This window comes from Arvicola amphibius, chromosome 8 (genome assembly GCF_903992535.2).
Source record: "Arvicola amphibius chromosome 8, mArvAmp1.2, whole genome shotgun sequence".
Classification (NCBI taxonomy): Eukaryota; Metazoa; Chordata; class Mammalia; order Rodentia; family Cricetidae; genus Arvicola; species Arvicola amphibius.
Window position 1 is genome coordinate 74,566,110 of NC_052054.1, and position 25,946 is coordinate 74,592,055.

Below are 25,946 nucleotides of genomic sequence, written 5' to 3' on the forward strand. Positions count from 1 at the left end.
GGTGCAGGGCAACTTCGGAGACTGTCACCCCCTCTTCTCTTTTCCCAAGGAGGCACCCAGCGTGGGTTGGGTCCTAACCTAGGAGCGACCAGCATGTCTAGGCCTGTCTTGCGGAGGCCGGACGCCCTGTCAACTTTTCTTTTCCCTTTGGTGAGCCTGCCTCACACTCACTCTTCTGTATTAGAGCTGTGTCCAGCTCCAACCCTTCCCAGGGATGTGCCCCTGGGTCTTGAGGGGACTGAACAGAAGAGAGCCTGTCAGCGGCCAGAGATGGGCGAGGATGGAGACCAATGCTCACAGAGCATTGGGAAGGCGAGGCATTTGGGCGAACATGGTAGCCTGTGCGCGCGAGCGCGTGTAGATGGTGCATTATTTGTATTTAAGATTGTTCTCCCTCTTTTGGTGTAAGATCAAGAGCTAACATAGGTCTGAGAGCTCTCTGCATCCTATTATCTGTATGTCTGTGTGTGTGTACGTGCGCGCGCGCGCGTGTGTGTACTGGGAGCATGTTTTGTGTTTTATTTAAGATCTTTCTTCCTCTTTTTTGGTCTCAGGCCAAAGACTAAGAAAGGTCTGAGATCTCCGTCTTATCATCTGTCTGTCTGTCTCGGTGCGCGCGCCTATGTGTGTGCGCGCGCGTCTGTCTGTCTTTCTGTCTGTGTTTTGAGCGAGAAGGGGAACAGAGCGTGTCCGCAACAACAGGTGGAAGGGATAATATTGCAAGCAGGATGCAGCCTCTGGGAAACTCTCAGCAAGCTCCGGCGTTTCTAAGGCTTCGGTTTGGTTGGTAACTGCACGATCCAATGAGCAGAGCAAGTTTCACGTAAGACCCAATTACTGAGGCCGCTCCTGTTGCTAGGCTCCCAGAAAGCCTCCCTATGTCATCGAGAAGCGAGGCCTGAGAGTGGTGGGATCAGAGAGAGGCGGGGCCGGAGGAAAAGCTTGTTGCTAAGGGGACCCGGCGCCTCGCTTTGGCTAAGTCCATCCGAGCATGCGCAGTGTCGACGCGCGCCCCGGCGCGCCGCGGTTTGAAAGGCCCGAGCCTCGCGCGCTTGCGCACTGAGTCCCGTGCAGGGCGCGCTCGCCCCTTAACCTTCTCCCGAGGCCCCCTTGCTGGAAGGAACCCTTCTTCGTTCTGTGGTCGGTAGCACGTCCACGGCTGTGGACATGCCGGAGATCAGCCTCCGCCACGTCGTGTCCTGCAGCAGCCAGGACTCGGTGAGGGGCTGACGTGGGAGCGGCGGGAAGACAGGGGGTTTTCTGAGGGAGGCTGAGGACTTGGCAAGTGTGGAGGGGAACTTGGTGGCATTCCGAGGGGCTGCGGGGTGGAGGCTGGACGTGCATCCGGGGGAGATGGGCAGGCAGGGGCAAGTTTGGGGCCGCTGTGGAAGTCCCGGAGAAGTAAGGAAAAACGGGGTCCTGGACAACTTCTAGCGGGGAAAACTGAGGAAAACTCGGGCAAGGTGTGTCAGTAGTGGGGGAGACTGGCAGGAAGTTTAAGTGTGGAGAGTAGGCTAGCTTTTCGAAAATTATTTTACTTTTATTATTTATTTCTCTTTTTCTTTTTTTGTTTTTGTTTTTCAAGACAGGGTTTCTCTGTGTAGCCCTGGCTGTCCTGGAACTCGCTCTGTAGACCAGGCTGGCTTCGAACTCACAGAGATCCTCCTGCCTCTGCCTCCTGAGTGTTGGGGCTAAAGGTGTGCGCCCCCACTGCCCGGCAAATTATTTTATTTTTTTCAAATAAGCCTTATTTAACGAATCTCCACGTTTCTTCTCTTTTCTGCAGACCCATTGTGCAGAAAACCTTCTCAAGGCCGACACTTACCGGAAGTGGCGCGCAGCCAAGGCAGGCGAGAAGACCATCTCTGTGGTCCTACAGGTGATGCTGCCCTTTCCCACCTCCTCCTCCCAGGGCTGTGCGTCCCCGAGCCAGTTGGCTGTAGGTTGAGACGTTTTCTCTTCCATGGTAGAGAAAGTGCTTGCTCAACTAACTTGCCTGGAAAGTGGACAAGTTGAAATCCCACCAGTGCCCCCTCGGCAGAGGAAGAAGAGTCCAAGCCCAGAGATGACCAGGAGTCAGTGGGTGCTCCTGAGTAGGTTGATTCTACCTCTGGGCCTCAGTTTCCTCAGCTGGGACAGTGCCGTCTTTACTATGTTTCTTGTGCCGGCAGGACCATGAAGGGTGTCTACTTAAATCAGTTTCATTACAACGGGGGCAAAGTGAAGGAGCTCATGGCTCAGGCCTGGGATCCCAGTTGCTTGGGAAGTGAGACAGGAGGATCACTAGTTTCAAGGTCAACCTGGACAACTTCGAATCTGCCTCAAAAATAAAAAGTAGTTGGCATTACAGGGACTACTAGCAAAAGGATTAGGAATGCAGCTCAGCTGTACAGGGCTTGCCTGGAACATGTGAGACCCTTAATTCATTCTATCCCTAGCACCATGAAATTAGTAAGTGAATGAAGCCAGCCAGCTGACTGGCTTTGTGGTTTGACTGTTCAGTTTTTGTTTTGTTTTGTTTTGAATACAGGGTCTCTCTACAGAGTCCAGGCTGTCCTAGAACTCACTCAATAGACCAAGCTGGCCTCAAATTCAGAGATCTGCCTGCCTCTGCCTCCTGAGTGCTGGGATTAAGGTGTGAGCCACAACCACCCAATTTTCCTAAATTGGAGCTAATGTCTTGAATTCCTGATTCTTCTCTGTCCATCTGTGATGGAGGCATTCCAGGTAGATACCATCATGTCTAGCATCTGTCTGTTTGCCTTTCTTTCATTTAACTTACAGTACATATATACACACACACACACGTACATACATAAATACGGAGTACTGAGGTTTGAATTGAAGGCCTTGTGCAGGTCAAGCCTGGCTAACATGTTTCTGGCTGTTTTTATTTTTTAAAGTTTTTTATTTTTTATTTTATTTTATTTATTTATTTTTGGTTCTTTGAGACAGGTTTCTCAGTATAGCTTTTCGCTGTCCTGGACTCCAACTCACAGAGATCCACCTCTCTCTGCCTCTTGAGTGCTGGGATAAAAGCCATGCATCACCACTGACTGACTAAATTTATTCTTTCTGACTGCTTTTTTATTTTAAATTTGTATTTCAGTTTCTTTTGTGTGCATGTGTATGAGCACACAAGTCCCATGGCATCATGCATGTAGAGGTCAGAGGATAATTTGTGGGGGTTGTTTTTCTCCTACTGTGTGGGTTCTGGTTCTCTGAATCTAACTCTGGCCACCAGTCTCTCCCCTAGCCTGAAACTCATGATGTCCTGATCCCCAAGCGGATCCCCACACCTGGTCTTTGAGTGTGTTTTATAATGTTCTCATTGAAACCAAACCCCAGTTCTGCAGGTTTGGAGACCCTTTCTTTTCCTTGGGGAAGGTGTGGAGCATGTGTCACTTTTTTAAAGATGGGCTCACTGTGCGGCACAGGCTGGCCTCAAACTCCCAGCACTTCCCTCCCCACTGCTTCTCAGGTACCGGGATCAAGACATGGTAATGTTTGTTTGGCCTAAGAGTCTGTTTCTAAAACTGGGCGTGATGGTTCATGTCTTTAATCTTAATACCCAGGAGACAGAGGCAAGCCAGTCTGAGTTCGAGGCCAGCCTGGTCTACAGAGTGAGTTCCAGAACAGCGCCAGGACTGCACAGAGAAATCCTGTCTCAAATGACCAAAAAAAAAAAAAAAAGTTTTTGAAAGGAACAGGAAATTTGAGGAAGGCACTAGAGAGCTGACGCGGTGGTTGAGAGCACGAACTGCTCTCCAGAGGACCGAGTTCAGTTCCTAGCACCCACTGGTGACTCACAACAACCTGTAAATCCAGTTCCAGAGGACCTGATACCGCTGGCCTCTGGGGACACACTTTCCTTCCATACACATATTAAAAACGGTAAAAATAATTTTTTTTAATTTTGTTTTTCAAGACAGGGTTTCTCTGTGTAACAGCCCTGCCTGTTCTGGAACTCATTCTGTAGACCACATTGGCCTCCTACTCACAGAGATCCGTCTGCCTCGGCCTTCCGAATGCTGGGATTAAAGGTGTGCGCCCCCGCTGCCTGGCTGATGATAAAAATAATCTTTTTTTTTTTTTTGGTTTTTCAAGACAGGGTTTCTCTGCAGCTTTTTTAGAGCTGTCCTGGACCTAGCTCTTGTAGACCAGGCTGGCCTCGAACTCACAGAGATCCGCCTGCCTCTGCCTCCCGAGTGCTGGGATTAAAGGTGTGCGCCACCACCGCCCGGCGATAAAAATAATCTTTAAAAAATTGTTGGGAGAAGAGAATTAGATGCTCTTAAGCAGCTGCCCGTTGCCGCTTGTGTGATTGCCGTGTGTCTTAGCCGAGTGTCACGATGGCAGTGCTCACGCAGCCCACTCCTGAGTGTCATGCTTCTGACAGTTTTGTCGGTCTGTGTTGTTTCTGTGTGCACTGCTGAGCCACAGCCCCCAGCCATCACACAGCTGTTGTGCCCGGCTCACACACGTTCCTCCCTCTGAGTCGAGGGATGTTAGGTGAAGGACTTGGGTGGGCACAGGCTTACCAGACTCTCACTAACACTGAGTGTATTTGTGGCCTCTCTGCTTAGCAGTTCTGACTTACAAAGCCTTTTGAGGATATAGAGAAGTTTAAACAAACAAACACAGATCCGTGACATTTCCTGGCCAGTGTTAGATTTAAGCATCTCTTAAACCCTACCCAGAAACTGGTAATGAGAACTAACGTCATGCACCATTATAACCTGCCTGTCAGCAGCCTACACACCTCACATGGCTTGATTCTTTCCGTCCTAGTAAAGCCCCATGACCTACAGACTGTCATTATCCCCATTTTGCAGATAAAGAAACTGAGAGCCTGTCCTTTAAACTGTGTGAGAACCAGGTTGCTTACTATTTAGTTTGGGGATCTGGATTCAAATCCTAGCTCTCCCTCTTACTCACTCCAACCTCAGGCAAATGTTTTTCATCTCTCCAAATGTACCCATTGAGAATAAAGACACCCAAGGCTGGGGTGGCTGTAAAACCTGGTGACATAATGTCTGCAGAAGTGCTCTGTCAACATGTAGGAGTTGATATAAAGGGAGGGACTGACGGTTTCATTATGGGATAGTGATTCCTCGGGCTGCTTACGATCAGGTGACATCCCCCCCCCCTCCAGGAAATGATGTTCAGTTCCGTAAGAGTGCTTGGTGGGAACTGAAAGACTGGAGGCAGAAGAGACAGAAGGAGAGCTAGGGAGTCAGGTAAAGTGCAGGACTGTTTGGAAAAGACTGAGGCAGAATCCAGAGTGGAAGCAGCTTGGAAGAGCATGTGTTTTCTTTGGGGTGTGACTTTGGGAGTTCTAAGAGGCTCCCTTGATGGCTCAGTGGACCCTACTTGGTGGGGAGAGAACTGACTGACAGAGGTTGTCCTCCGACCTCCACATCACACAGCTCGCGTGCTTTAAAGAAATGAGTGTCCAGCTGGAGAGATGCTCCTTCAGAGGACCTGGGTGTGACTCCCAGCACCCATGTGTGTTACAACCTTTGTACAGTTACAAGGGATCAGATGCCATTTCTGGCCTCTGAGGCACGTGGTACACAGACATACATGCAGGCAAAATACCCATATAAATAAATAAATGTAAAAGAAGATTTGGGCGGCAACTAGAAGTCCTATTGGAACCCGAGACAGAGGTGTAGACGTTGATGCTTGGAGTGGCTCATCGCTTCTCAGCTTTTGGCTGAGATCAAGTATAGCATCATTTGTTCACTCATTCACTTATTCCACAAGTGTGTTAGGAGCTTTCCGTAGTCGACATTGCGGTCCTGGGTCTGTACAGCAGTGGGCAGCACGTGATGAACGTGTTCACACCTGAAGCCTTGGCGGTCGCTGGACTGGAGAGCCTGTTTAGTGTACTGCAAGGCCTGGGTGTGACAGGCTGGAGGAGAGCTTGCCTATTACACTCCAGGCCCTGAGTCTCAACCCTGTCACCTCATAAATTGGACATAGTGCTGCACGCCTGTCAACCCAGTACTCGGGAGGGTCAGAAGTTCAAGGTCAGGCCAGGCGTTGGTGGCACAGGCCTTTAATCCCAGCACTCAGGAGGCAGAGGCAGGTGAATCTGTGAGTTCAAGACCAATTTGATCTACAAGAGCTAGTTCCAGGACAGGCTCCAGAGCTACAGAAAATGCTGTCTTGAAAAAAAAAATAATAAGGCGGCATTGGATCCCCTGGAAGCAGAGTTAGGGATAGTGGTTATAAACTATTTGGGTTCTGGGAACTAAACCCCAATCCTCTGCAAGAGCAGTAAATGCTGTTAACCACTGAGCCATCTCCAGCCCCAATGGTAACTTTTTTTCCCCTGAGACAGGGTTTCTCTGTATCCCTGGCTGTCCTAGAACTCGCTCTGTAGACCAGGCTAACCTTGAGCTACGGAGATATGCCTGCATCTGCCTCTGGAGTGCTGGGATTAAAGGTGTGCTTCACCACTACCTGGCTAACCACTTGGTGGCTCAACAAAGCAAAAAATAATATTTATTTATTTATTTATTTATTTATTTATTTATTTTTACATTTTTGAGATAGGGTCACTCTACAGAGTGTCCTGATACTTGTTATATGGACCATGCTAGCCTCAAACTCATAGAATCTACCTCTGCCTCCAGAGTGCTGAGATTAAAGGTGTGAACCTTTCTTTTTAAAACTACATTTAATATGTGTGTGTATGCACACATGAGTGTGTGCACACCTCTACACATGTGTACATTTGTAGAGGGCAGAGGACACCTTGCAGGAGCCACTTCTTTCCTTGCGCTGTGTGGGTTGTCAGACCAACATCTTTGCTCACTGAGCCATTTCTGCAGTCTGGAGTCTGGGGACTTTGAGCAGAGGAGTCCGTGCATCCACAAGGAGGGGATAGACAGGTCAGCAGGTTGCGTCCATCTGGCACATGAGAGATAGGCCAAGGAGGCCAGTGAGCAGAAAAGGACCAGAGCTGATGGGGGAGGGTAGGAGCCTCACAACAGTCAAGGCCAGGAAAGGGCTATTTGAGATGGGGGCCACCAGGGCCTCTGCAGAAGAAAGGATCCAACTTAGGTATACACAGGCTCCTTGTTCCCTGTTGAGAATAAACGAGAGGGGATAAACAAGTGGTTAGATTCCATCACGTCAGAGACCCCTGGGAAAATCGGATTGCACTTAGCACTTGCCAGTTCGTGGGTAACTCTGAGTTCTTCCAGCGCTGGCTTTAGTTCCTTTGCAGGGACAAGGGAGAAGACAGTAGACCCTTGTGTGCTCTCCTACTTCCCTGGGTGTTCTCTGAGCACTATTACACAACATTGGTATTGCCTCATAGAGTTCAGCCCTCGCCTTGTGTCAGCTCCACACACCTCTTTTGTCAGCCGTGGCTACTCTGTGCCCAGCTGGTCACCTGCTTCCAGCCAGGGAGTTCAGTCTCTTTGCCGACCCTGCCTGTCCTGGAGGGGGTGCTGGGACAGGTCCAGTTGGAACACTGGAGTATCACCTGAGTGTCAATGGCACGATGGAACACATCATGCTTGCTTTGTTTTGTAATTGTTGTTTGAGACAGGGTCTCGTTGGATAGCCCAGGCTGACCTCCAACTCTGAGCCTTCGCATTACAAGTGCTGGGAGTTCAGTCATGATCTACTGCACTTGCTGTGTTTTTTCCATATTTAAAACTTTTAAAATTTTATTTCTTAAGATTTACTTATTGATGTATGTGGGTGCTTTTCTGCATGTACAACTGCACGCCAGAAGAGGGCATTGGATCCTATTATCTGGTTGTGAGCCACCAACTCGGGCCCTCTGGAAGAGCAGCCTTTGCTCTTCACTGAGCCGTCTTTCCAGAGCCCCTTGTTTTGTTTGGAGACAGGGTCTTGCTCTCTACTGCTGAGCCATTCCCTCAGCTCTTCACTTTTTGAGAAAGGCATTCACTGTGTGCAGCTCAGGCTGGCCTTGACTTGTGATCCTCTCGCCTCCAGACTGCTGAGATTATGGCTGTGTACCACTCTCCTGATATCCTAGTCTTAATTTGAGACAGGGTCTCACTCTACCTCAGGCTGGCCTGAAGCTTGTGGCCATCCTACCTCATCCTGCTGTGCTGCCTCCTGCATGCTAGGCCAGCACGTTCCCCACCGAGCCTTTCCCCAGTCCCCGTCTATCTTTTTAACTACTGCACACAGGGCAGCTTTTGCACCAGCTGTCTCAGCTTTGCCCACTCTCTGTAGCCCATCCCATTGGCGTCATGCATCATGTCTACCTAGGAAAATTCGAAAAGTACAATGCAAGAATAGGCTACGAGGTTGGGGCCGTTTGTGCAGCCTACTTGGACATGTACTGAGTTTGATCCTTAGCACTGTATTAACCCAGAAGAGAGGGAGTCAGGATCAAAACTTCAAGGACATTGCTGGCTACATAGGAAGCTTGCTCCATGGAATACATGAGACCCAGTGTTTAAAAAAAAAAAGTATATAAGCCCCAAGTGATGGAGCTCTGTGTAGTGTGTGCAAGATCCCCGGACATCCCCAGCATGGAGGCAGGGGAGGCAACAATAAAAAAGCCGGGAGTCCAGTGGTAGTTGTGGAGAGAGATGAAACAGACTTGGGAATAGAGCAACCCTTGTGGGAGGTGACGGTGCCCCTTTGTTTGATCTGAAGCTCTGACGTCTGACTCTTGCTCAGAAAGAAGGCTTGGACAGTGACAAGATGTGAAGAGTGTTTCCGGTTCTGGGTTGGCGGGTGCGAAGGCCCTGAGCCAGAATATTTCAGGTTCTGGGGTGGCCGGTGTGAAGGCCCTGAGCCAGAGGCCTCAGCCTTCTTGGATACCAGATGGGTGATGTAGCTGGAGAAGAATGGTTGAGCATCTAGGAAGTCAGCGGGGCTCATTGTCCAGAAGGTTCTATGCTGGCCTACATTATCTCTGCGTGCAGTGCTGTGGTCCCAGGAACAGCACTGTGGGTGACAGCTGGCCGTCTTTCTCTTGGGCTTTGCCTGCACAGCTGTGGCACAAGCACTTCCTGCCCGAGGCTGCTCGCCTGTGAAGAGGAGGCGATTGCAGCACCTGCACTGGCAGCCCTGGTGGAAGAGTAGGTTTTGCATTGTTTCCACTGTTAATGACGTGAGCACTCAGTTTTGCTTTGTTGTCTTATCTGGTGCTGGGTATTGGGCCCAGGGCCCTGTGCAGGCTAGACAAAGACTCCGCCATTGACCCACATCCTAGCCCCGCTCTCTTTGAAACATGGCCTTGCTAAATTACCTCATCTGCTCTTGAATGCACTCTGTGGCCCAGGCAGGCCTCGAACTCTGGATTCACCTCCCAAGTAGCTGTGTTTGTGGACCCAGCTGGCCTTAGTTTTGTTTTGGGGCATCTTAGCTTTCTATGGGAGGGATATCACCACGACTCCCCCTTTTCAACTGAGGACACTCCCTCTCAGAAACAGTGCCTGGTTTAGAATGGCAGAGGAGGTCAGGGTCCGGTGGCAGTAGATAGGTAGTCGAAAAAGATGGACTTTATTTTTAAGTATGTGTCTGAGGGGTAGGTACATTTTAGTGCAGGCGCCTGCAGAGGCATCAGGTCCCTGGGGACCTACGGTTATGTGAGGTTATGAACTTTCTGTGGGTTTGAGGTGCTATCTCTGCAGCCCTGACCTTGAACTCCTTGAACTCCTGATCCTCTTTGGGAAGTTCTCACCTAAGGGAATGAGAGCAGGATGAACTCTAAGTTTGAAGTTTTTACTGAACCCCAGAGTTCCCGCTGAGAACTCCCATGATCACATGTCCCCGAGCTGAATGAGCAGGGCATTGTAAAGGTAAAGCTATCGGTTAACATGGCTGTGATGGCTGCTAGCAAGCGTGATAGGACGTGTACTTTAATAAGATTACGGCACAGCTGTGTCACCATGCTGAGCGATGGCGCGTGAGTTCTGGTTCCTGTAGAGCGCTGTGCATACCTGACGGTCAGGCTGACCTCAGTATTAGCCTGAGGTTGGGTAGGAATGAGCAAATGTGGTTTTCTCATTTCAGCGACTCAACACACAGAGTGCTGAAATTATAGACATGCTCCACCATGTCTGTTTATGCGTTACTGGGGCTCGAACTCAGGGTTCCTGCATCCTAGGCAAGCACTCCACCAACTGGACTACGTCCGAAGCCCAAGACTAGGCACTTTTGAGGGCTGTCATAAGTCTTCATCCTAGGACCTATAAAAGAGCATAAAAGAGCCCAGATGGGACAGCCGGAGACTTCCCGTTGCCCATCCTGCCTGCCTACACCCACGCACCTTTCTGTGCCTGCAGCCCTCTGGCTGGAGCCGCAGGTCCTTTGGTGAGAGTCTTCATAAACAGCTTTCTGTCAGTGAATAATGAGTATCCAGTAATGCTCCTGCTCTTAGGTAATAGATTCAGTAGAAAGCCTGGGGCTTTTCTAGGCCAGCACCTGACAAAACCGCTCCAGTCAAAGGGAAACAGGCCAGGCAGAGTGGCTCCTACCTGCAGTTCCAGCACCTGGGAGGTGGAGGAGCAAGGGGGATCCCCACAAGTCCAAGGTGTGCTTGGGCTACAAAATGAGACCCTGTCTGTCGTGTCCCCCATCCCCACCCCCAACACACACAGTGAAAGAAAAGTAAAAATTAGCGTGTGAAAATGGAGCTGCTGTAGCCCATGCTTATTATCTCAGCTTTTGGGTTTGTGTAGCTTGGACTACAGTGCCCATGTTTCAGAAAATGGAAACAGGCCAGCAAGTTGGTTGGTTCATCAGTAACAAGTACTCTTGTTGCCTTTTGTTTTGTTTTGTTTTGTTTTGTTTTGTTGTTTGTTTGTTTTGTTTTGTCTTTTAAGACAGGGTTTTTCTGTGTAACAACCCTGAATGTCCTGGAACTTGCTCCATAGTCCAGGTTGGTCTTGAACTCAAAGAGTCCCGCCTTTGCCTCCTGAGTTCTGGGATTAAAGGCGTGTGCCACCACCTGGCTCTTGTTCTTTTAGAGGGCCAGGGTTTGATTACCAGCACCCAAATGGCAGCTCCCAACTATCTAACTCCAGTTCCAGAGGATCTGACACCCATTTCAGGTCTCTGCAGGGACTAGGGGTACAGAGACTGCATCCAGGCAAATTGCTCACACACATATGATAAAATAAACTTTTAAAAAAGGAAAGCGACAGCCTCATGTTTGACCTGGATGGCAGCCTTCAGGCTGTCTCAGAAAAATGGCTCCAGTCCTGACTGACTTTTCTGCTGGGCAAAGGTGGTGCACACCTTTTACCCCAGGAGGCAGAGGCAGGTGACCTCTGAGTTCAGGGCCAACCTGGTCTACAGAGGGAGTTTCAGGATAGCAGGACTACACAGAGAAACCCTGTCTCAAAAAACGAAACAACAAGAAGAACCTCCAAAAACAAACAAAAAAACTGATTCTCCTGCCATCACCTCCTAAATGCTGGACCTAAGTGTGACACCAAGCCCTCCAGAGCTTTTCCAGTGAAGGTAAGGTCACAGCAGTCACCAATATTAAAACAATGCCTGGCTGACAGCTGCTGGTGCCTACTGTATGCTGTGACCTCCAAAGAGTTAGTTCTACGGCAGATCCTTGATCCTCAGTTTATAGAGGAAGCAAAGGCACATAGCTAGGATTCCAGGGTAGGGCTTGGTGTCAAGCAGAACTCAAGGAGCCCCTGGCATGCATCAGTTTGTCCAGGAACCTCTGTGTCCTTTGTAAGACAGCCCAGCTATACCTTTGGCTATTGCCACCCAGGAGAGCTCCATGGCAGGCCGTGGTCAGGTTGGGGTATGGAGATGTGTTTGTGAAGCAAGTGTACTGTGTGGGTGGGGTGTGAGCATTCATTCAGTGACTTCTGCTCCATGTCCTGTCCCAGCCTGCCTGTCAGAGTCATAATGACACTGCTCAGTTCTGGTCCCCACTGACACGTAGGTGACATTCCAGGGCACATGGTAGCCCAGGTGGATATCATCTTTTTCCCCTGTTGCAAAGCAGGCCAGGGCAGAACTCATGGTGGCCTTTCTCTGTCCCACAGTTGGAGAAGGAGGAGCAGATACACAGCATAGACATTGGGAATGACGGCTCAGCCTTTGTAGAGGTGCTGGTGGGCAGCTCGGCTGGAGGGGCCACAGCTGGTGAACAGGACTATGAGGTAAGCAGGGCTGGGAGACGCTGACATCCCCATATCTCCATCACTGTCCCCCGTGCTTACCCGAGGGTGGGGGAGCCACCCAGCCTACCTTCTGGAGGGTCCTAGGTGCTGAGGAGGTAGTAAGCACAGGGTATGGGGCCAATCGTCGGGGAAGGGCCGGGTTGCCAGGTTGAATAGCAGCAAGAGGCTCTCTGATTGTAAAATCTAGTTGCAGCCTGAGCATGAAGCTGCTTTCGTCAGGTTGCCGAGTCTCTCACAGGTGGCCTGGGAACTGGGTTCCACAATGTCTATCACCACTGGTAGCCTGTCTACTTGAGACAGAAAATGGTTCTTTGTGATTGATACTTTAACTTTTTACTTATTTGAGATGGGTCTCTCCTTTTGCCCGGGCAGTTCCCCTGTCTCAGCCTCCCTCGGCTGGGACTGTAAGGTCCAGTCCACCAAACCTCACAGGTTGTTTTGACTGGTGGAATTCAGTATAGCTGAGAGTATTAGCTTACTGGTTTACTAGTGAAATGATAGCGGGTAAAAATTAAATTTGCCCTAATAGAATTGACAAGTCTAAGCCAGTTTCTACAAGATGTTTTCTTTCTGTGAAAATTAGTGTGTTGGGGGATGGAGGGGAGGTGGGAGGGATTCTGGGACTTGAGAGTTCAGATCATACCAGCCTTGGTCTTTACTGCACAGACTACTTAGACAGTTGTGTGATGTGTTTATCTAATTATTCATTAACAATAAAAACTTGGGAGTCAGATATCCAGGTAAGAATCTAAATGATCAGAGACATAGCGCAGAAGCAACCAGTGACCTCCTCTCTCTCTCTCTTGTTTCTTCATCCAAAAGTAGCTAAGACCCTCTCTTAGCCCTACCCTACTAGTTCCTGTCTCTGTCGGTCCTCAATCCTCCAAAACTACTATGGTTAACTTTGGTCAGCTGGTAGCTCCACCTCTAATTAGCTAGTAGCTCCACCCTCTAATTCAAAGCAGATTTTTATTAGCAGCCTTGGAGGCCTCAGAATGTGATCAAAATATCCCACAAGAGTTGTGCCTGTTACAAATAAGGACTCCCCTCCTTTTTTTAAAGATAGGGTCTCATGTAGCCCAGACTGGCTTTGTACTCACTATGCAACTGAGCCTGGCGTTGAACCCCTGATCCTCCTGCCACATCTGACTGAGTGCTGGAATTGCAGGCATGTGCCACATGCAGGGTCCTCCAAATGTTAGAGGTTCTACCACTGAGTCACGCCCTACTTGCCGAGAATAAGGTTGTATTTTCTGCTCTGCAAGATCCATTTTGCAGAATGATGGTGCCTGCACCAAAACCACTTTTTATTCTCAAAATGATATGGTAAGTCAGCAGATTTTGGTATTAGTACAAAACAGTACTTTGCAAAGCTATAGAGCTGGGTCAGTGGTTAAGAGAGAGTACTGCTCTTCCCCTTGCAGAGGACCTGAGTTAGTTCTCAGCATCAGTGTCAGGCAGCTCACAGCCATCTATAGCCCAGCTACAGGGGCTGCCACACTTGTAGTAAAGCCACATGCACATATTACAAGTAAAATAAATCCTTAAAAAATTTATTTACTTCGTAATAGCAAAAATAGAATATGGTCTTTTTTTTTTTTTTTTTTAAACTGTTCCATCTTGTGTGTGAGTGTTTATTCAGTGTTGCCCCTCTAGAAGGTGGTGTGGCCAGCTCAGGCCTTTGTCTTCCCAGGGTCTGGAGAAAACTATAGTAATGCAAAATTTTGAATTGAACTTGTACTCAAATCTTAGATTGATAAATGCTAGTCACAATGGAATCAAAGCTCAGAGGCTTAAAATGCTTGGTTTCCACGTAGGAACTAGAGACAGCTGGCAGAGCAGAGAAGGGAGAAAACAGGGAGATGAGGGTGTCAGTCAAGGTTGCTTCCTCCTCCAGGTCAAGGCCAGAGCACACAGCAGCAGCACCATTTCCTGCAAAGTCGACATGCTTTTTCCTCCTCCATCCAGACTGTGCAAAGAGAGAAAGGCTTGGTGGTAATACCAGCTACTCTGGGGGATGAGAGGATGTTTGCAGCTTCAAGAGTATTTGAGGACAGCCTGAGCAACGTGGCCAAAAGTTTCAAAATTAAAAACAAAAGAAAAATGGGGATGGTATTGAGACTGTAGATCTGTGGTGGAGTGCTTGCTTAGACGTCTTCAGTGGGAGCCAGGAGTGTCCCGATGGCACTTTTCTGTTTCTGTGTGCTTGTGCCAACAATTCCTTTGTGGTCTGCCTTTCATTATATACATGGTGCCTGGTTTCTCTTGTTCAATAGAAAGCGGAAGGAAGTCATAGGATTGGAAATAACCCTTGGACTAGGGATGTAGTCTCAGTGGTAGCTCTCCTGCCTAGAATCCCCCAGTGAGCTACTAGGGGCATGGCTCAGAGGTAGAGAGTACTTGTCTAGCGTGTGTGAAGGCTTAACCTTCATCCCCAGTAGAAGAAATTATACAGAAGAGATTCATTAGAGTTGGAGGTGGCCCAGACCAGAGAGTAGAAGGTTACCTTTGGAAGCCTAAAGGCAGTGTGACAACCAGAGTAGTCTTCCTTTCCAGCGAATAGGCAGAGAGGTTTGGGGGTCCTCGCCACTGAGTGTTGGTAGCAGCTCTTACTGCCAGTTGTGTTTTCCTTCCTCACCCCCTCCCTTTGTGAGAAATCCAGCCCTGCAGTTTAGTTCAGAATCTGGCCCTTTGCAACAGTAGAGTGGAGGCCAGTGAGTACTCTGTGTGATTATCTGTCTTCCTTGTTTCCTTTCCCTAATCAGAGCTGCACACCAAGAGGCATATTGTTATAGTCTCCTTTACCTCAGTAAATTATTTTTAATTTTAAATTTTACAATATGTCAGAAAAGAAATGAAATTCAAAACAAAACAAACAAACAACCAAAGAACCAGCTGAACATTGCTTACAGCATTAGGAAGCAAATGGGTTCTCTCCTCAGGAAGAAAGGCTAGCTTTAGGCAGACCCAGCTTCTATCTGACAGTTGGGGATGTAGAGGGGCCTTGATTGACAGCTTTCTTTTGGGTTTGGCCCAGTGGTCAGAGTGACTGTCACTCCATCAAGCATTAGTAGCTTTGGCAGTAGCTAGTACAGGAGTGGCATGGAAGAAATACCGAGGCTCTCATCTCCTGGATTGGCCTCCCCCTCCCCTTTATGCCTCTTCCCTCTTCTCCCTCCCTGCATCCTCTGCTCCTCCCTGTGATTTTTTGAGAAAAGGTCTTATGTAACCCAGGTTTGTCCCACACTTACTATGTTATTAAGCCTGGCCTTGCACACTGAGCTGCTGCCAACACCCCAAGTGCCAGTGCCGGGTTTAGAGGGGTATGTCACCACTCCTGGCTTCCCAACCCGCTCCTTCGCTGACTTTGAACCTAGCTATGTTTAAGGGTGACCTCCTGCCTCCACCTCAGATTATAAGTGTTTAGGACCACATCCAGTTTTATGCTGTGAAGCTCCAGCTGCCTGTCTGAGGCAAACGCCAGCTGAGCCGCACCCTCTTCTTCCCTCTCCCTGTGTAGCTCAGACCTTCTTGAGCTTGTGAGCTTCTTACCTCAGCCTCTTGTACTAGAATTACAGGGCTGCACCCCCCACCACACACACACATGACCACTGGCTCACACCTCTCTTTAAGAAGGGAAGAAAAGTCTTTCCCAGAACCCCTGAGCAGCCTTTGTGTTCTGTCTGATTGGTCAGAGCTGTATCATGGTCCAGCCATTGGCAGAAGGGTGGGCTTGCTTGGACCAATCTGGATTTAGACCATTGTGTTGGGCACATAGCTCTCTCTTTGTCCAGACCTAGTCGGCCAATTTTGATTGTCATTTGTTCCTTCATCTGCTGTCCGTATCTGCATTTATTTCCTTGAACTCTGTGTTTGCTTGTTTTTTTTGGGGGGAGGGGGGGGACCGGGTTTCTCTGTGTAGCTTTGGCTGTCCTGGAACCCACTCTGTAGAACAGGCTGGCCTCAAACTCAGAGATTCCCCCTACCTCTGCCTCCTAAGTACTAGGATTAAAGGTGTGTACCACCATTGCCCAACTTGGCTTGTTTATTTTTCAAAACAAGGCTTCACGAAGTAGTTCAGATGGGGCTACCCATGTTCTTGCCTCTGTGGTAGCCCTGCCATGACCTGGAGCCAGAGACCATGCCCATTATTTTTGTGGACAGAACTTAATATAAGAATGTAGTTACCAACTGTTACTGTAAGATTGGGGTCTGATGAAGAAAAGGCAGGCAGTTGTCACCCTTCGAGTGAGGAATAGAAGGCAGGTTGGAAGGATGAACACGTCTGTCACGGTGTAGAGGAGTCATGGGGCTGAAACACATCCTAAAGAGCAGGTGTGTCACTGAGAGAGGGGTTAGTGTAGGATGCTGCAAACTGTTCTCTGGTGTGGCTTAAGGATCCGGTCACCTGCAGCTTGCAGCCTCTCTAGCTCCCCCTCTTGGCAGAGCCTAGTCAGGCACAGCTGGTCCTCAGAGATGCTTTGCCACCCAAACTGACTGCACAGGGCCATCCCTGTCTGTGGTGTGGGCAGGGAAGCATCACTTAATAATTGACGCTGCTCTCTCCATCTTGGAATTTGGGTCTCTTACTTTTGGCATCCTATAATTCTCCCGGCCTTTGAGCTGACTCAGCATCCTGTGCCTCTCACTGAGACTCTTCTGCTGGGTTCCTTAGGGCATGTGGTCCTCTGTATTGTCATCTAGCTCTGTTCCTCACTCATTGTGTTGTTTCCTACCTAGGTCCTTCTGGTCACCTCATCTTTCATGTCCCCTTCTGAGAGTCGAAGTGGCTCAAATCCCAACCGCGTTCGTTTCTTTGGACCTGACAAGTTAGTCCGGGCTGCAGCAGAGAAGCGCTGGGATCGTGTTAAAATTGTGTGCAGCCAGCCATACAGCAAGGTACCTTAGTGCGGAAGCAGGGAAACGGTCCAGGGAAGGGGGTGCCTTGAGTCTGGAGAGCTGGGAGTAGTGGACAGCTGCTGCCCCTGTCAGATTGTGATCTCTGTGTTCCCAGCAATGGGTTTGAGGTCCTTCAGTGACAAGCAGCTTAGATCTCTGGAGGGAGTGTTAGAGGGTGAATGGAGGCCCATTAGTGTTTAATCTCTGTCACCATCACACTGGGGCCCGGAACTCAAGTGCCTCCCTTCTAGTTCTGCATCCAGACAACAGAGGAGCCAAGAGCCCTGGGCAGTTCTGCATCCCAGAAGTGGCTCCAGACAGAGATAGAGCACGTGGAAGTGGACTCGCTGCCCACGACCTGACTTCCATTTACAGTGACGGTGAAAGAGTCAGTGCAGGTCTAGGGCTGAGCCCTGATCTTGTCTGCAGTTAGGGCTCAGTGAGGTTTAATGTTATCATCACGGTCGCCTCCATGGGCTACAGCTGAGCTAGCAAGGGCTTCCCTCCGTGAAGGGACATGAGAGCCTAGGTCTATCCTACCCAGAAACTTCCCATTCCAGGACTCACCCTATGGCCTGAGTTTTGTGAGGTTTCACAGCCCTCCAGACAAAGAGGAGGTGGAGGCTCCATCCCAGGTAAGCAGCACTTGTCACCCCCAGAGCCTTCTCCCCGCCTCTCCACCCCTGCCCGCCAGCAGCTTTCCCACAGCACTGACCTTGTGGGACCTTAGAAGGTGACAGTGACCAAGCTCGGCCAGTTCCGTGTGAAAGAGGAGGATGACAGTGCCAATTCCCTAAAACCAGGGGCTCTCTTCTTCAGTCGCATCAACAAGACATCTTCAGGTGTGTGGGGGGCACAGGGGAGATGAGGTAGGAAGAAAGTTTGAGTTCAGCATAGACTGAATGACCTGACTTGTCTTAACAAAAGGAAGCCTAAATGCTGAGGGGTGTGGCTAGATCCCTGGGTCTGGGGCCATGCTGTCCAGGGAGGAAGGCTGGAGCCTGGCCTGCTGGGTCTGAGGAGGAGGGTCTAGACCCTGGGTCCCCTCTGGGTGTGGGAGTGACAGGATACCTGGTGAGAGGTGCTGGAGTGTCTTTGGCCCTGCCTTCTTATCCTCGGTTCACTGTCTCCCTCTGTAGCCTCTGCTAGCGACCCAGCGGGACCCAGCTATGCAGCAGCTACACTGCAGGCCTCAAACACAGGCTCCTCGGCCTCTCCAGTCTCCAAGGCTTTGGGTAGCTCTTCCAAGGTGAGGTCATCAGACACTGGGGTATGGGGAATGAGAGAAGCTGGAAGCCTCAGCCCATCCCTGCCTCCTCAACCTCAGGAGTCTCCCAAAGGGAAGAGGAAACTGGACTTGAACCTAGAAGACAGGAAGCCTCCCAGCAAACCTTCAGCAGGGCCACCTGCCCTCAAGAAACCCAAACGTAAGCAATCTGGGTTCCTTAATTCTGCAGAGACCCAGGTTTGTGTGTCAAAAGGGAAGGGCTGGGGGTCTTGACCCCGCCATCTAAGAAGGGCAGTGGGGAGCTGGTGCTGGGTGCACCGCCCCAGGGATACCACTGAACTTCTCCTCTTTGACTCCACAGTGCCTGTTCCTAGTCGCTCCCCAGCTGGAGCCCCAGCTGGAGCCCCAGCACAGAAGGCGGTCCCAGGGAAGCCCCAGGGAGAAGGCTCTGAGCCCAGGGTAGCCCCAGCTGGCCCCCAGGAGCTGGGGAAGATTCTGCAAGGTGTGGTGGTGGTGCTCAGTGGCTTCCAGAACCCCTTCCGCTCAGAGCTGCGGGACAAAGCCCTGGAGCTGGGGGCCAAGTATCGGCCAGACTGGACTCCGGACAGCACACATCTAATGTAGGCCTCTGTCCCTCCGTGCCACCCACCCCGTTCCCTGTGCTGCCCCGCACACTCTCTTGCTTTCACTCTGTCCCTGTTCCGCTACCCCCTTTCCATCCCTGCTTCCTTCTGTCTCTGTCTGTCTGTCTTTGCCTCCTTAGTTCTCTGGAGGCTGCTTGGCTCTCTCTGTTTTCTGCCTCCTTCCCTTAGCCCCATAGCTCTCTCACCCTGTCCCATTTGTTGGTCAGATCATGTCTGACATCCCTATATTGCACCCCCAGCTGTGCCTTTGCCAACACTCCCAAGTACAGCCAGGTCCTGGGCCTCGGAGGCCGTATTGTACGGAAAGAGTGGGTGCTGGACTGCTACCGGATGCGGCGCCGGCTGCCCTCCCGGAGGTAAGGCCTCACTATGCCCCCCACCAGGCAGCTCACACAGAGCCTGGGGCCAGCTAGGCAAGCTCAGATGATCTCAACCAGCATGAGCTGGTTTCAGCGAGAGCTGTAGGGCCTGCAGATGGTGGGTCACAGATTCTGTGACAGCTGTATTGTATAAAGGGAAAGGTCACTGCAGGTTGCTGCTATTCAGAACTGGTCTTGAAGCCTCCACTGGGTGCCAGGCAGAGCTGTCACTGAAATGAGGTCCTGGATGTTGAGCCCTGCGCTAACCGTCGCTCACTCCAGTGTCAGAACTGCTAGGCCCCAGCTCGGGGAGCTCAGGAAGGCCGCAGGGAGGGAGAATCTTGCAGGATGAGAAGCATGTGTAGTAGGCAGGCATAGGGCATGCTGGGCTGCAGAAAGGCAGGCACAGGCAGCCATGACCATCCCCTGGGGATGCATTGGGAAGTGGAAGACCACTGGGCTGCCAACAGCAGGAGAAAGGGAGACTTTTGAGCTGGAGAAGAGCGGTTGGATCCAAGGGCTGAGGACTGGGGCGAGACTTGGGTCACAGGATGTCGCTTGAGTGTGTTCAGAAGTAGGGCTCAACCTAGCATACTTGTGTCAGCAGGACCAAGACGGGAAGGTGGTGGGTCAGCTGACCTGGAGGAGGCAGTGGACTCCACATTGCGTTTGGTATCCACACACCCCTGGGAGCTAGTTATCTAGCTTTAGCATCAGTCAGTGCTCCAGTGATCACCCTGAATGAATGTGAGGGTGTTCGTGGACTCTCTTATCCCACATGTGTGTCAGAGTAGGGCCTGGTTTCAGCACACACACACAGTCACACATGCATGCATGCACACACACAATACTGAGGATCAAAATCCTGAAGATGGTTGGGGCTGGAGAGATGGCTCAGTGGTTAAGAGCACTGGCTGCTCTTACAGAGGACCTGGGTTCAATTTCCAGTGCCCACAACTGTCTGTAACTCCAGTCTCATAGTATCCAATAACTTCTAGTTATTGTGGACACCAGGCACACGTATGATGTTCAGCCATACATGCAGGAAAACACTGATACATGTAAAATAGAAATAAGTAAATCTTTAAAAATATGCATATACACAAGTTGCTTATACAGAACCGCAGTGTTTACATAAAAAGTGCATATCTTTCCACATACTTTAAAAAATGTATTACTATTTAATGATGTGTATGACTATATATCTGTGTGGGGTATGTATGTGTGTGTTCAGGTACCTGAGGAGGCCAATGTCAGATCCCTTAAAGCTGGAGGCAGTTGTGAGCCACCAGATGTGTGTGCTGGAAATCAAACTTGGGTCCTCTGTGAGAAGTACAAACTTTAACCATTGAACCATTTCTCCAGCCTTGTGTGTGTGTGTGTGTTTGTGTGTGTGTTGCTAGGAACTGAACCCAAGGCTTCCCACATGCTAAGCAACTGCTAAGCCACACCCCAGCCCCTCACTGGGGGATTCTAGGCAGGGGCTCTACCACTGAGCTCCGCCCCCAGCCCCTCACTGGGGGATTCTAGGCAGGGGCTCTACCACTGAGCCACACCCCAGCCCCTCACTGGGGGATTCTAGGTAGGGGCTCTACCACTGAGCCACACCCCAGCCCCTCACTGGGGGATTCTAGGCAGGGGCTCTACCACTGAGCTCCGCCCCCAGCCCCTCACTGGGGGATTCTAGGCAGGGGCTCTACCACTGAGCCACACCCCAGCCCCTCACTGGGGGATTCTAGGTAGGGGCTCTACCACTGAGCCACACCCCAGCCCCTCACTGGGGGATTCTAGGCAGGGGCTCTACCACTGTGCTGTATCCCAGTCTTCTTTCAGGTTTTATTTTGAGGGAGGTCTTACTAAGTTACCTAGGCTGGACTTGAGTTCACTCTGTAGCCCAGGCAAGCCTTGCACTTGCAATCCTCCTGCTTCAGCCTTCTGAGTAGTAGGATTGCAGACGGCCCACCAGGCCAGCTCCTGTCACATTCTGAATTCTCTCTAGGTGGTTTGTAACTAGCACTGTGTAGGTGCCATATGAGACCTAACCATGCTGTTAGCGGGTAATTAGCAAGCCTGTGAATGGTTAGTGCAGATGCTGCTTTTCTCTGGTATTGGCTGAGTATACAGGTGCAAGGACCCCAGATTCAGAGTTCCACCTGAGATCTCCCCTACTGCTCGTCATCCTCCTCTGAGTCTCAAAGGGAAGACCGGCTCCCATTCCTCTGTCCTCTCTCAAATGGGACAGATCTTCCCCAAGAGGGAAAGAGTCTGTGGGTGGCTGAGCTGCCTGGCATCCTGTGGACCCCTCTGGTGCTGGGGAGGGGGCAGGGACAGTGGATTCCTACTGCCCCCCCCCACAGTTCTTTCTTAGTTCTGTGCCTGAGGCCGGTTTCTCCCCTAGGTACCTCATGGCAGGTCTTGGCTCCAGCAGTGAGGACGAGGAGGACTCTCACAGTGAGAGCCGTGAAGATGAAACTCCCAAGCTTCCCCATAAGGTCTGATGCCCCTGCCTGGCCAGGAGGTCTGCTGGGAGCTGACCAGGCTGTGCTACCTCAGCCTCCCGCTTCTGCCCCCTCCTGGTTGTCCACAGCCTCACACTGCCCCTGAACTCACCCAGCCCTCCTTCCTCAGCGGCCCCAGGCCAAAGCCAAGACCCAGGCAGCAGGACCTAGCTCACCAAAAAGACCACCAACTCCAAAAGAGACCAAAGCGCCCTCACCAGGACCCCAGGACAATAGTGACACTGAGGGGGAACAGTCAGGTTAGAGTCTGAGTGAGGGGAGGCGGCACTGGAGCCCTGGTCTGAGGGAGGAGGGCTGGGGTCTGGAGCCCTGGTCTGAAGGGGAAGGGCTGTATCCAGATGAATGGGGTGAAGGAGAGGGCAGCTGAGGCTGAGTTTGCCGTCCCTGGCTGTGTTCTCGGGTGCCATTCTGAGGCTGTTAGCAGACTTCCCAGAGAACAAGCTTGTTGACTGAGTTGCTACTGGCAGAAGGACAGGACAATGGGGCGGAAGATTCTGGGGACACGGAGGATGAGCTGAGGAGGTAGGCTGGGTTGGGTAGGTGCAGCCTAGCCTTGGGTGTAGGTGTCTGCTCCCTGAGTGTTCACCCTTCACAACCCTTGACCTTCCAGGGTAGCCAAGCAGAGGGAGCAGAAGCAGCCCCCAGCTCCAGGGGAGAATGGTGAAGACCCGTATGCTGGCTCCACAGATGAGAATACAGACAACGAGGCTGACCTGCCAATTCCAGAGCTGCCAGGTTGGGGATCCCTGACTTGTGTGTGTCACTGCTGTGTCCTACCCCACCTGCTCCCTGACTCCCTGCCTTAGTGCTCCCCTTCCAGTGGCTCCATCATCATCTGCTGCTGCTGACAGCTTCCTGCTCTCACCAGTGGACCTTCCTGTGTGGTGACCCTCCCGGTGTGAGCGACCTCAAGACTCCCCACCCTGCCATCAAACTTGGCTCTCCTAACTGTCCTGCTGCTCATGCCATCCGAGAGCCGGACACATTGTTTAACACTCATTGCCGGCAATGTTAAGCCAATGATGTGTGTCTGTGTGTCTCTGTCTATTGTCTCTGTGTGTGTGGTCTTTCCTGTTTTGTTTTTGAGATGGTCTCAGGTAGCCCCGGTTAGTCTCACACTTGTAGCTCTCCTTCTGCCTCAGCCTCCCAAGTTCTTAGATCACATATGTGCTACCACACTCTGCTGGAGAGCTTTGAAGATAATAGAGCCAGAAGACAGGAAAAACTGCAGGGTGTGGAAGGGTGTCTGGCCCTCCCGGGGTCAAGAATAGGAGAGCTGGGTATGGTGGCATATGCCTGAATCCCAGCACTCAGGAAGCCCAGGCCAAACTGGACTACTAAGACCTTTGAAAAAGGAAGGAGCGGGGGAGGGGCTGGAGAGATGGCTCAAGGGTTAAGAACACTAGCTATTCTTCCAGAGTAATGAGTTCAATTCCCAGCACCCACATGGTGTCATCCAGGTACCTATAATGAGATCTGGTGCCCTCTTCTGGCATACAGGCATGCAGAACACTATATACATAATAAATAATCTTGAAAAAAGGAAAGAAAGAGGAAGGAGCGATAGGAGGGCAGGAGAGCAGAAAAGGGGAGGTTGAGTCACTGTAAGGGCCAGTTCCCAGGCGGTGGCAGGAAAGTACTCTGAGCCCCCAAAGCTCCCAGAATGAGGACAGTGAGTCGGTGACCTGGGAAGTCACGTGAAGATGGGAAGGAAACCAGCTCAGAAGCCAGAGAAACAGCTGAAGTAAAGTGTGGCTGCCCCTGGGTGGCTGTGGCCCGACTGTAAGGACACTGTGGCTGTGTGTCTCAGCTTCTGCTTAGCACCAGGCAAAGGCACGCAGGAGCCTTGGCTGGCTTGCTTGGGGCTAGACGAGAATTTCCTAGCCTCGGTTCCCACTCTGTGAGCACCTCATCCTCGACTGGGCATCTCCACCTTCCTCTCTGCTCCCAAGTACTCAACGGTACTGGTCAGTGCCTGGATTTGGGGCCTCATGTTTCCTTTTCTCATCTCTCCCACAGACTTCTTCCAAGGCAAGCACTTCTTCCTTTATGGGGAGTTCCCTGGGGACGAAAGGAGGAAGCTCATCCGATATGTGACCGCTTTTAATGGGTCAGTTGTGGGTTGGAGGTGGGTCCACGGTCAAGCTGGCAACTTGACTAGAGGGTGTGGGTTGTAGGACGATGACATAGGCTGCAGAGGTCAGGTGCCAGCCCTGTCCACTGTGCCACGTGGCCCTGGAGGGCTGCTCTTCGCCCACCCCTTCTGAGAGGGTTAGCACCGTGGGCATTGCTGGTGTGACTTGTCAGGGCTGCTCTTGGGGGCAGAGGTACATGCCAGGCTCAAAAAAAAAAAAAAAAAAAAAAAAAAAGCAGGAAGGAAAGAGAAAGAAAAAGCAGAGATAAGACAGTGGCCACTGCAGTGGGGACATCTAGGTCCGTGTTGAAGGCCGCTGTGTCATGGTGTCCTCCTCAAGCAGAGTTGTGGCTATTAAAGATACTTTTAATACAGATCTCAGCAAGAGAGACAAGGGAAAGACGGTGCTTTAGCGGACAGTGCAGCACTTCTGAGAGTGTGGGCAGGCCGCTCACAGCCCTCCCCACAACCTCCTCTCTCCCACCAGTGAGCTTGAGGAGTACATGAGCGAGCGTGTCCAGTTCGTTATCACAGCCCAGGAGTGGGACCCCATCTTTGAGGAGGTGAGCCCTGGGTCGGGACGGGGGCAGAGATGGGGAACCCCAGCCTACTTTCGAGTTGCCTCTGTCCTGTGATACTCTATCCCGTGTGGACCCCTCTCCCCCAGGCTCTGATGGACAACCCTTCCCTGGCGTTCGTCCGGCCCCGGTGGATCTACAGTTGTAATGAAAAGCAGAAGTTACTCCCCCATCAACTCTATGGGGTGGTGCCCCAGGCCTGAGTGTACACACATGAGTTTAATAAAGACTTTTTTTTTGGCATAGTTGTTCCTTTCTCAGGAGGCTCCAGCTCAGGTTCTGTCTGGGTGTAGCTTGTGCTCTTCTCTCCGATGACCCTGTCCTGGGGTCTGGAAGAGGTGAGTGGGGCCCTTCCACCAGAGGTCTGCTAAGAAACAGTCTCTCCCAGACGACTCTAGTCCTGTGCTGCCAGGAGGCAGGAGTTGGAACTCTGCCACTCTGCGCTGCCCCCCAGCTTGCTCTGCACCATCATGTCGGGTGTCCCTCTGGGCTTGAGCTGGAGGCATGGACGCTCATAACTTGTGCTGGCTTCCCAGGTTCCTTTCCTGGTGCCAGTGTGGCATTGCTAGGGTGGTTTCCATCCAACTCGGGAGGCACGGAGCGGGGGTGGTGGGAGGAATGCTGTTCTCCTCAAGTCACCCAAAACCTGGAGGCCCCTTCAAGGCTCCATGGTGAAGGTGGGAATGGAGCAGAGCCGTTAGGGGATCAAGCCTGAGGGAAAGGGGTGGCGGGAGTAGCCTGATGCTGCTCACAGGGAAGGGCTCTGGGTCCTCAGGTGCCAGCCATTGTGGTTGCCACCAGACACAGGTGGCCATTTAATATAAAGAAATAGTGGAATATGACCCTGTTCTTAAAGATGGAGGCAGGAGGGTTGCTAAGCGTTAGAGCACATAAGGTGCATTGTGAGACCTTATCCCCTCCCCAAAACAAACAAACAAACAAACAAACAAAAGAATAGGGAGGGAGAGAAAAGGCAGGCAGGGAGGTCGACTTCAGATCCTCCGTCACAGGGTCACAAATTTCAAAACACTCTGGGCTAAGTTCTTTTGGATGGGGCTGCCCAAGAGGGCTATGAACTCCAGGCTGAGGAGTTTGGACTTTCTGGGGTGGAGCCAGAAGGGGCTTTAAGCAGGACAAAGGCCAGAGTCAGTCAGGGTTGAGACCTGGTCCTTGGACGTGCCAGGCCCTTTCCTAACGTTAACCAGCCAAGGGTTATCGATCTTCTCTGCCCTCGACTGTTTCCTGACCAGGTCACACTGCTCCTGTTCTGGGGCTCTGTGTACTTGGTCAGTGGGTCAGTGGCTCACCCATTCCAGCTGTACTCCTGGTACTACAATCAGGTACCACAGACTCAACAGCTTGAGACCTGTTCTCCAGCACGTCTGGGGGTCTGGGCTCAGATCAGTGTAACTGGAGCAGGCCTTTGG

The 25,946-nt window shown here is 51.1% G+C and overlaps 1 protein-coding gene across 2 annotated transcripts; it reads left to right on the top strand.

Moving 5' to 3' along the window:
- Window positions 1-1,031: 1,031 nt before the first annotated feature.
- Window positions 1,032-24,762, top strand: Xrcc1 (X-ray repair cross complementing 1). Of its 2 annotated transcripts, none has more exons than XM_038341090.2 (17): window positions 1,032-1,218; window positions 1,787-1,879; window positions 12,021-12,137; window positions 16,899-17,057; window positions 17,618-17,692; window positions 17,788-17,899; window positions 18,197-18,306; window positions 18,385-18,484; window positions 18,647-18,905; window positions 19,169-19,285; window positions 21,687-21,780; window positions 21,917-22,046; window positions 22,278-22,329; window positions 22,418-22,542; window positions 23,827-23,917; window positions 24,429-24,504; window positions 24,609-24,762. In XM_038341090.2, the coding sequence occupies exons 1-17, from the start codon at window positions 1,168-1,170 to the stop codon at window positions 24,720-24,722; spliced, it is 1,875 nt and encodes a 624-aa protein (XP_038197018.1). In that variant the 5' UTR covers window positions 1,032-1,167; the 3' UTR covers window positions 24,723-24,762. The 2 variants fall into 2 exon arrangements, with proteins under 2 accessions (XP_038197018.1, XP_038197017.1); XM_038341089.2 differs by having other exon boundaries at window positions 1,033-1,218; window positions 22,275-22,329.
- Window positions 24,763-25,946: the final 1,184 nt, after the last annotated feature.

Bases quoted from the DNA above. Each gene is read 5' to 3' on its own strand.
- Xrcc1 (XM_038341089.2), top strand. From the start codon at position 1,168: ATGCCGGAGATCAGCCTCCGCCACGTCGTGTCCTGCAGCAGCCAGGAC. The intron at 17,058-17,617 runs GTACCTTAGTGC...TTCCCATTCCAG, and splicing joins GCAGCCAGCCATACAGCAAG to GACTCACCCTATGGCCTGAG. The intron at 22,543-23,826 runs GTTGGGGATCCC...TCTCTCCCACAG, and splicing joins GCCAATTCCAGAGCTGCCAG to ACTTCTTCCAAGGCAAGCAC.